Below are 11127 nucleotides of genomic sequence, written 5' to 3'. Positions count from 1 at the left end.
CAGAGTGCTTAAATTAATGAATGCATGAGAAAACTAGTTACTGTGGTAACAACAGAGATGTTCAAAACTGTCTTTTGACAGTATCCATCAAGTTTAGTGTGCAGAATATGCTCAAGTCACATTTACTCATGTGTTTTGTTTACTGTCAGTGGGACCCGCACCATGGAGGATTTCCTCCCTGATTTATCAGCATTAGTGTCACTGTTTTGTCAGAAGATCTTACTATAATCTGCAGCCTCCTCTGTGATGTCAAGTCTAAAATAGCAATTTGAGACAACAAACAGTCAGTTTCCATGCCACAGCTTTTTATTCACAAAATCAGGTGGAGACAGACTCCAAACGTGCCTCTCACTTTACTGTGAAATGAAACAAATGCTTTCTCTAAGAAAGTTTTGTTTTAAGGGGATAGTTATAAATATAGAGCCAGGTGTATGAAAAATAATGAATGTATAAGTTCGGTACAGTCTGTGATTGATCGAAAATAGACATTCTGATCCTTTCTCGTCAACAATAGCGCAGTAACAATATTTTTACATAACGACACTAAGTATTTCTGTTACATTGTTTTCATGCAAATCAAATCTCATAGGGCAGTCAAAGGCATCAAGATAATGAGTAAACATCAAACGGGATACATGCAAGTTGGACATGTTCAGCATGCATCGGCAAACATGTATAAATAAATACTGTTTAATATACACAATCTGCTTTATGAAAACCTTAAAACTTCTATTTTACATACTGTACATACATGATACTTCTGAAGGCATAGTTCAGTTTTCTGAGAAGTGCAGAGTGAGACAAACGCATCAGTGTTTTTCATACTTGCCATAGTTTAAAATTTGCTGAACGACAAAATTAGCATAGCTCTGCTGAACCAAGGCATACATGTAAACATCCTCAAGCCTAAGGTTGCCTAGCAATAACACTTACAGCTAACATGTGAAAGTACATCTGACATCGAACTGAACGCACAAATGCAGACACACATCCATGTGTTTGTCTCACTCTGTTACAAAGAATTACGGTGCTTTGCAAGAGTGATAAATGCTCTCAAAACTAAACTGTCCCACTGCCTGAAAGTCACACATAAGCAGTTTGTCCTAACGTGTGCGAAACTTTCTTAAAAGTCAGTAACACTGAGCCTCTCTCACTTATCTGCTTTACTCATTTTAATAAAAATGTAACAGTGTATATTACTGACATGATACATGCATGTAATTCACAGAACAAGAGTCAAACAGCTCAGCTAACCTATTAAACACTGAAAATAACAACATGCAGGCAAATATTTGCAACTGAGGTAATACCTATCAGTGAGTCACATTCAGGAACAATTTCATTCTCCAGTCTACATTCACAATTTATCTGAGATTTCACAGTGTTTCCTTTTTTGTTTAGTAAAGGCTTGTGACTTTAAAGACAGACCCAATAAAAACGTTACAGTCAGAAGTGGCCCTCTTTGGTTTCCACGGCCTTTTGTTCATATTCGTCTCAGAATGGAAAAACCTTCAGGCAGACAGAAACTGGGAAACTGCCCTTTGAGCAGAGAGAGTTTGAATGATGGGAATAAATCCCGCTCCTGAGTTTAGCACAGTGATGCTTGGGAGAAGAAAAATGCTCAGCAGATGAACGCTGCATTTCATTTACCCAGACAGCGAAGGTTAGCGCGTGTGTTAGAAAATCACAGGGCATTTCTGGAGTCCCATGTGTGCCAATAGATACGCCCGCTTTATTTCTTTCCTGCTGATGATGCGTAGCCAGCTGATGCTGCTGCGTCATCATGTGGTTCCTTGTTTACTCTGCACCTTAGAGCCTGACTGCACTTAGGCTTTGACCCAAACCTGACATTTTCAATAGGCTTCACAGTCTGTAAAGACTCTGGGCTTTCACTGGTTTCTGCATCTTCGCCGGACTCATTACTCTGACCTGGTTCAGCGCTCTGATTGGATACTGACGCTGTGCGTGTCAGCTGATAAGATGAGCAGAGGTCCTGCCACTTCTTTCGATTGGCATCGATCCCATCCACCATCGGCTGTAGCTTCCTGTTGAGCTTCAGCAGAGCCTATTAGAGACACACAGGAGAGATGACTTTCAAATTTCAAATTTTATCATTACCTCGCCCTTTTTTTCTTTTTTTTTAAATGAGACCAATTCTTCAAGTCTTAAGGAATGTCTACCTGATATAGTGGTTTACAGATCCCATCAATCCATTCCAGCTGTAAGGCAGGTAGCTCGTCTTTGCGATTCCGATCAAAGATGGCCTACAGAGAGACAGATCATAATGTTCTGTTATCCAAGACCAGATACATTCATTGTAAGCACCACAAGACAAAATCATGGTCACACTGAAGTTGTGGTGTGAGTGTCTGTCAGCATGCAGTATGGCATAGGACACTCCAGTAAAAGATAAGACTTGGGAGCTTTCTCACTTACTGCAGGGGTTAACTTAAGCTCAGACCTCTCCCTGTCACCCTGTTCAAAGAATTCACTCGTCACCAGCTCTGCAACCTTTGGAAGATGAAAAAATAGACAGATAATGGCTTAAGTAAGCTTTTTTTCTCCCATACAGAAAAAATGAATGTGTTTGTTTCTTTTAAGTAGCATTAATGATATGCTACTCTTGGTTTGCTATCCCATCGTGCAATGTTAGAAAGCAGAGAAAAACTTTGTGATGGGAGCCCTGACCTGTTTAGATATCTTCCAAGGACGAGTGACAGCACCCAGATCACATGCTGTCATCAGCATAGACCTGTTGACGACATCAAAGATCATTTTCCTTGGTTCGCTCTTCGCAGTTACATTTTTTTGTGTTTACTTAGCACAAAATGTAGAAACCTGAGAACTTCTCTGTGTCCTTCGTCTGTCCAGCTAAATTCTCCTGACAGAACGTACTCAAAGAACTTGGTCCTGCGCCTGGATTCCAAAAAAGACAGTCGAAAACACCAAAGAAAATGTTGGGAGTCAGAAGAATACACTCTAAGACATGGTTTTTGTTGAACCATGCAGACACGTCGTTATGAAACAGACACTCAAGCATATATATTTTTTTAATTACTAACAAGAATGCATTAGATAATGTGCGTCAGTTTAATATTTACTCATTATTATATTATTATAACAGTCATTAACTGCTTCAGGTCTGAAAGTACCAAAAAAGTACAGAAAAAGACCACTTACTCAAAGTGCAGCGTAAGGTCTGTGGAGAGAATAGCCTGCTTCAATAGTTGCATCATGTTGCTGTATTCTTTGGAGCAGAGGTTTGCAAAGATATTGTGTCCCTGTGAAACAAGAAGCAATAGTATACACTAGACACACACACACCCACAAACGCAAGTGAGGATGAGTAATAGTGGCCAAAATGTCTCCCTAAACCCAGTGCATTGGTAAAGTCATCGCTCACTGTCCAGTGAAGCCCCCACTAGCGATGTTAATTAGCCCTGTGTATGGACTTTCTCTGCCCTCTTTTTAAAGTAAATCAATAGAGGACATGGTTCCAGATGATCAAACTGATCTACACCTGAGACAAAGCAGCCTCTATTTACTGTTGCCGCCTACCAGCAGTTTTTGGACAGCAGAGGCTTTCTGCTAGCTCAGGGGTCTCAGCCCACTATTGAAATGTTTTACAGGAGATTGGGAATGTATTAATAGATGATCAGTTGCTTTTTATTGGGTCTTTATTGCATTTTTATTGTGCTTTGGTGTGTTCTTGTGAAGCTAATCCATCTAGGGAAAGAAATGCAGACTAGCCTAAAACTCATTAGGTCCTTTTAACATTTTATTTCTTTCACAAGGCCTAAAACAGGGAACATGTGGATTAAGAAAATTTCCTTAAAAGGGAAAGTCCTAGATGCCAACATGCGACATTAAAGCTGAGAAAAAGGAAACTGAGAGCTCTTCGGACAATGTGGATGCAAGTGAACTTGGGGAATTGCCGGTCTGACCTCACTCTGCAGGATCATGACTGCGTGGTTGAAGTGATGATGCTCCAGTGTGGCCGACGTCCCGTAGAGCAGAGCCAGAGCAGAACCCGTCCTGCGGAGACAAAACAGCAGTGACACTCTCTGGCACCAGCAAGACCCTCTGTTCCTCATATCTCAGTGCTGCTGCGGCTTACTTGGCTTGAAATGCATTGTTGGTGCCTCGGTGGTCCAAGTCGTGGCACAAACAGCCGACCATCAGCGCCAGAATCTCTGCATCTGACAGGACATCCTGAAAATTGGCTGTCTGTGCAAAGAAATGGGGGAAAAAAGGGATAGGACATGACAGAATAGGACGAGATAGGCTCAATCGGGAACTGTGGTCATTTATGTATTGGTGTTTGCATGCTCTCAGATCGCCTGATGACGCTGGAAAGTTTCATTTCCCATGGCAGCCATTAGCAATAACCTTCATTACTTTTTGTCTTCACTTATAGCACGAATTTAAAAACCTTACTTGAATTTTTCTTTCCCTGAATATGCAGTTTGACAATATAGCGTGAAAGCAAACACTCAGCAAAGACAGTGCAGAAAGATATGTGAGCCAAGAAATAAATTTAACTGAAGACAATAAACTTGGATCTAATTTGACTTGAAACTTACTGTGATCATAACAAACATGCACTGCGACACGTTGAAAGCATGTCTCCAGTTATGATATGCCACGGTTCGATAGTTCTTCCTCACAGTCAGAAGCCAGCGGCACAAAACCTGCACGGACAAGGACACACAGGTTTACGCAGTGAGAAATCCATTCGCATATTACAGGACACGCAGCATTTCAGGGTCTCACCTCGTAGTCAATTTTAAACTTCTGGACGACACCAAGTTCCAGAAACATCCTGAGTGACGCGGTGATCATGGCGTCACTGTCCAAAGAGAAGTCGTTGAAGTGAAACTCATCAATGCCCAGCTCACTGCTCAGGGGGATCTTGGCAGCCTTAGGGGGAGAGGGCAAAACTGTCAGTCACACAGAGCCAGCGAGGGACAGAAGGATTGCAATGACCAAATAGTTTCATTTGAAACTCTCGTTGACTCCACATGTTTCCGTGCAGTGATTGAAGCAGGCAATATATGCAGTACCTATTCTCATTCATTCATGCTGATCATTACCTTAAGTCTGTCCACTTCTACCTTGGAGCAGGTAGCGTGGTAGGACAACATCTGAAAGGGTAAAAATCATGCAAAATAGTGAGAAACGGAAACCGGTGCAGTGTTATGATTGAAAGAACATAAATTTCATAAGACCTACTCTCTGGGAGGCTGCCACAGGAGACAATCAATATTTTCCAAGAATTACGATGTGTTCCTACATAATCGGGATCAAAGAAAGCACATCTCTGCTTTTTAAAACCAATTTGTTGCTACATAGTTGGTCTCCCAACAGCGAAAGAAATCCGCCGGGTGATTAAAGAACCAGCCGAGATTGTATGACAGAAATACGGCAGCACGTGAAGTGTTGCCTTTGATGAGAGGTGAGCAGACTGGCACATGTATTTACCATAAATTATTGAAGGCAGCAGAAATATTTATAGCAGAAAAAACAGAGGCGTGTTTTCTGCGGATAGCGCGGCTGCTCGGGTTAGATAGCGGCCACTGGAGCAGAGCACAGATGGAGGCACTAATGAACAACACGTTCTTCTTAAATGAATGAATTCTTGTGCACACAGTTGGAATTTATTTCAAGGGGAATAACACAAATCAATTTTTATATAAGCACATTAAACAATTTCTTTATGTCTATTGAAAGTCACATTGTTGTTATATTAATATCCCCAGTCCATTTTAAAAGAAAGCTCTAAGGTACCATATTGTTAATTAATTAGTAGCTTCTGTGAAAAATAAAACAACTTCACTGAGCATTTTAATGTTTAATTTGTGCATTATTTCCAGCCTGTGAACATCCTCAGTCATCCAGTAATTACAAATTTAAAACCAACGAAAGAAAAAGACAATTAGCCAACTTGAGGTTTCCCTACAGCCCTTTCACCAACCATCCAACTGTGTAACTGTTTGGTTTAATCAACACGCTTACATCCAGTGCTACTGACTGTTTGGCCCATGTCTTCTTAACTTGATTGTACATCATAGTGTTGTTGATTCCAAGCCCACAGAATATCACAAATGCCTGCACACAAAGAACAGGTTGGAGGGGAAAAAAGCAAGTAAAATTAACCTTAAGATTCAGTGTATCGGGTGTGACAGTGGTTTTAGTTTTGCAGCTGCCATTAGATTTGTGTTCAGTTCACCTCAAATAATCTCTGATCTGCATCATTAAACGTCTTCCTGTCCAGACGGTTCAGAATTTGTGCGACCCCTACACAAAGCACGCAGAAGTCAATGACCGTAACGCAAAAACTGGTTTCCAGCCACATGAAATAGATTTTTCCTGGGTGACTTACCGATTATCTGATGTGTTCGATTCCAGATGGGGACGCATAATACCGATCGGATGTGAAACCCAGAGGCCTGATCCGCCTGCAAAGAGAGAAGTTGGGATCACATTTTATTTTTTATATAATCTCCAAGAGATCTAATAAAGGCATAACCCCAGCCACACCTCAGCATCAAAGCGTGGGTCCTGACACACATCACTGATGTTAACAGGAAGCCCTGTAGAAGCCACCAGCTCAGCAATGCTGTTATTGATCAGCCAGTCGGAACAGGATAACTTCTCCATGCTGATGAGGCCAATAAAGAAAAAACAGGAAGAAAAAGTTACGTCCATGTCCTTAGATGTACAAAACAAACAAAAAACAATACACACTAAGAATAAAACAACTAACTAATTTTGTAGCACTGGTCATTGTATTGGGACATGTGCATCGAACGGTATCTAGAATAAAATCATGATTTTCTTTTTCAAAATAGTCACCTGATGTCACGGTCTATGTTGCACAAAGGAGACATGAGCTCAAACGTCTTGGAGAACTTCACAACCTATGAGAAAGTCACCAGCTTAGCAGAGTGCGCACAAGAACGCCACATGGTTTGATTAACTGCGGGGCATCAAGCAAGAGATTGATCTGTGAGGCAGGGAATATGCAAAAAGCTGATAAAGTTCGTAGAAGTTCTCACTGGTGAATCAATGTCCTCCAGCAGAAGCACAGAGCAGCGTTCACACTGCAGCAGGGTCAGTGCTCGCTGCATTATCTTCCGAACAATCTTCTCCAGGTCAGTCTGCTCCTCGAACAGGTCATTGACCACCTCTAGTAAAGCCTGTGCCAACCACAATGCATGCTGTTACTTACTTAGTTTTACTATAAGAATGTACCATTTGCATATTTATGATTCGATATTTTAAATTACTTTGTGTGCCACAGCACTGCAGTATTACTTGTGTCAACCCTTTTATTAAACCTCTGACTAAAAGTAAGTGAGATAAATAGTATCCTGCTGTGTTTACATTGAGTTTTGTGATACATATTTTATTTTAAAGATGTTAAATAAAACTTATTTCATCTACAAGTCTATGGAGAGTATAAGATCAATAAATCATCCAATGTAAATGCACAATTTACAACTTCTCACCCTACTCCTTTCATACTCCTTGCGAGACTCTGAAAACAACTTGGCATTGGAAATTGAAATTCCACAGAATGGTAGATACATCTGCAGCACCTGTGTGAAAGTAAAAAAAAAAAAAAAAAAAAAAAAAACGTGAAAAGCTTGCACAATCTATAAATGTTATCTATTTGTATGCTAAACATACGGCCATACAACTCGGTAAGAGAAACAGAATGAATGAGTGTGTAGAAAGTCACGATGGAGTCAGCCACCTCTCAGCACAAATTTCCCTCTGATAGATTCCCTGTTAATGAAGTATTGATTTAGTGAAAGAGATTTAATCAGATATCAAGGGTCCTAAAACGTCCGGAAGAACTGGCAAATCAAGGGTTTTCTGGTTTTCCTTGTGCCTGAAAACTAGTCTCTGAAGTTGCTTTTCTTTGGTTACATTTAATGTTTGCTTTTAGATTCACGTGCAAACAATGGCATTATAAAATGACTTTGATTACTACAAACTGAATTTCTTTGAAGCCGAAGTGAAACAACACACTGGATGAACACGGAATATATTAACTTCCACAACTTCATTCTGCCACCTTGTGGACAAAAAGTTGCCTCTCGGTGCGGTTGGACTGCAGTCTTGATTTTTACCATCTACAAACATTAGCATAATTTTTATAGATTTTCAGTCTATTTATCCAAAGTGAGCTACACTGACATTTGTGCCCACTTTAATGCTTGACTTCTCACATAAACAAGAAGCCAACACTTTTCAGATTTGCAAGATGCACAATATATTATTTGCTCATCAGCAAACTGGGAGAATGAAATTGTCTCCATGAGCAGTGGAACCGTGAATGAAGCTTTAATCTATCCAGCTGAATGCTCGGGGAGCAGATGAAGGAGTATTAACTCCCAGTGTGTTTCATGAGTGTGTGTATATATCGCAGAAGCAGACACATTTATAGCTCAACGCTTGAGTCAAAAAGGTTGACCTCTTCTCTTCATTTTCCTGATGTTTTGCTTCCGAGGGAACACTTTGCCCCTCTCCACAGCCATTAATTCAAAGCACAGTGCAGTACTGTGCAATAAGTGTCAGTCTTCACACGTGTGTGCGCGCGCGCGTGTGTGGTTGGTGGTGGTAGCTGCTGTACACGATGCTCCAATCCGACTCTAAAATGCTCTTAATGGTACAAACGGTGACAGTAATGCTTAAGATGAAAAATTGTTCAGGAATTTTATTTGGATATTCGCCACCCTCTGGTAGCCCGCAACGTGAATGAAGTGTGTTTTTTTAATCAACTCAATGTAGCCTTACCTTCTCATCATCCTCAGTAAAGGGAGTTCCTATTGGATTTTTGTTAATTGCTTGTACAACGCCTATAACTTCTCCATCGCTGTTGCAGATGGCCATACAGAGGATGGACTGAGTCTTATAGCCGGTTAACTTGTCTATCTCATCGCTGAAGCGGTGGTCCTGGGATTGTGGAGGTAAAACAAACAAACATATTTTACGGTTATTACACATTACGTAATCTCATTTAGACAGAAATTTAAAACCCCACACTAGCCCAGCGAATGGCTGGACGTTTGCAGCCTTGTGTGAGGCCATTTGGTTTTACGCGCCTCTGTGCCACGCACAATGAATCATCCCTTACGCAGTTACTCTTGGTCATTTAACTCTGTGGCTCTGCACTATGCAGTGAGAAGCTTTAATGTCCCTCGCTGCATGTGTACAGTATACACTACTGCGGTAATAGACCGCAGGGGGATCCGGAACATCATGTTGTCTTATAGCTTCCCGAGAAGCCCAGGGCCATGATATAATGATGTGGGGCGCAACTGGTAGCGTGCGAGATCTGACTCGTGGGAAGCAACGAGAATTATAACGCATGTTTCCCAACCCCTTTTCTCTGACTGCTATAGTGTTTTTTTTTTTTATCATTATCTTTATGTTATAACTGAGATAATTATCCAGAGTTTTAATCAACGTGCGCAAAAGTTTTAGAGGGGTGGGGCAATGTTGCCAGCCACTGAACACCACCCTCTGGCAAAGGAACTTCAAAAACAACTAATTAAATAAAAGTGTTCTATTCTTGTTTAACATGTGTGGATACTTTTCACGTAGGCGCATCTCCAAGCTGAAGTTCATTGTCTGTGGTCACGTTAGTACAAAAAAGCATACAACTATGTTACCCCCACCACTCATATTCTGTAGTTTCACTGACATCAGATATTTTGAATGATCTCTGTTCTGAGTATAACATTGTAAATAGTTATGCAGATCTTTACCTCATATGCGTTTGAGATGTTTACTGTCTCTCCATGCTCTGCAACATACCCAATGATACCTTTCCCCCATGGCACTTGCACTTCGTTGGAGTTTAGAGTGCTCGATGACGGTCTTACTGTGGTGCCTGAGTGCACATCAAAGAACTTGGACACCAGTGTCCTCTTGTGAGCGGGTCCTTCGACCAGGAAAAGCGAGCACCTGTCCGCATCTACCAGTATACACACATTTATCAGGATCTTATAACTCAGGTTCGTCAGGTCCAAGTCATTGGAGATATCCTTCACCAACTCCAAGAAAAACTCCCTCTCATTCGTTTCTTTAAGTCGGTACTTGTAGTCAATGGCGCTGGACGCATACTGGGGCACGCTGACCCTAGATTCCAGCAGGGCGCTCAGGATGTGAGCGGTGGTCGGAGGCAGTGAGCTGGCTTTACGCAGGAGCGCACGTCGCCTCATGCTGGACTGGGACTCGTGTTCGCTCAAGCTCACATGCTCGTCGTATGTCCGGTGTGCTGTGGTAGCTTTGGACCGCGCAAAGTTCCGCCGCAGCTCCATGTGGGACGATCTGCGCCGGAGCCCGTCGGTGCTGGTCGGCCAGAGCGGGTCCATGGCAGCGCCCCTCTTCTCCTCAGCCGTGGACACTTTCGACGGCTGATGCTCCCTCAGCCACCTGCTAACCTGGTCACATTTTGCTTTCCGGACGAGATATTCCTCAAACAGGTCCGGGTGGCAATCCAAAAACGCCTCTATATCAGAGAAGTCATATGCTGTCATGCTAAAAGCTGCTGAGAGAACCAAACGACACACTCAAATGCAATAGAACAAGTGTGAGGCGAGTGGAGGACGGGGTGAGGCGGCTGCAGCCGAGCTTCTCAGAGAAGTGATGTCCTCAAAACATGAATTAATTTATTCGTTCTCCGCTCGAGCCAGTCCATTGTGTGCTCTTCCCTGAAACACTGGGAGCAGAGGTGGTCAAGCACATTCACTTTATTCGAGAGCGAATTTGATGACGCCCGAGAGAAGAGCTACACCTGTCAGTCAAGCCAGGGATTGGGCTGCGTCTCTGGGGAGTTCTGTGCATTACTATGCAGAGGTGTAGAAAAATACGGCGCCTACACATATATATTCTCCCTGGAAATTGAAAAAATAAATAAATAAATAAATCACAGAAGAAAACTGCAGGGCAGACTGTTCACTAGCTCTCTTTATTTAATGCCACCAGAGACACTATGTGCTGGGCTCCTATTAAAACTGAGTAGACTACTGAACTAAGGTTATAGATAGATAGATAGATAGATAGATAGATAGATAGATAGATAGATAGATAGATAGATAGATAGATAGATAG

The 11127-nt window shown here is 41.9% G+C and overlaps 1 protein-coding gene across 1 annotated transcript; it reads right to left on the bottom strand.

Moving 5' to 3' along the window:
- Positions 1-288: 288 nt before the first annotated feature.
- On the bottom strand, positions 289-10902 carry pde11al (phosphodiesterase 11a, like). Its single transcript, XM_047597838.1, has 20 exons — positions 9780-10902; positions 8806-8964; positions 7512-7601; positions 7059-7199; positions 6856-6920; positions 6541-6661; positions 6383-6458; positions 6230-6297; positions 6016-6108; positions 5094-5144; positions 4774-4920; positions 4584-4691; positions 4118-4227; positions 3945-4035; positions 3181-3281; positions 2839-2916; positions 2689-2752; positions 2437-2511; positions 2181-2264; positions 289-2065 (listed from the first exon to the last, which is right to left on the bottom strand). Exons 1-20 carry the CDS (start codon positions 10551-10553, stop codon positions 1733-1735), a joined length of 2829 nt encoding a protein of 942 aa, XP_047453794.1. The 5' UTR covers positions 10554-10902; the 3' UTR covers positions 289-1732.
- Between the last annotated feature and the right edge of the window lie 225 nt (positions 10903-11127).

This window comes from Mugil cephalus, chromosome 11 (assembly GCF_022458985.1).
Source record: "Mugil cephalus isolate CIBA_MC_2020 chromosome 11, CIBA_Mcephalus_1.1, whole genome shotgun sequence".
Taxonomy (NCBI): domain Eukaryota; kingdom Metazoa; phylum Chordata; class Actinopteri; order Mugiliformes; family Mugilidae; genus Mugil; species Mugil cephalus.
Note: the sequence above shows the minus strand (reverse complement) of the source record. Positions and strands in the feature narration are given on the sequence as shown.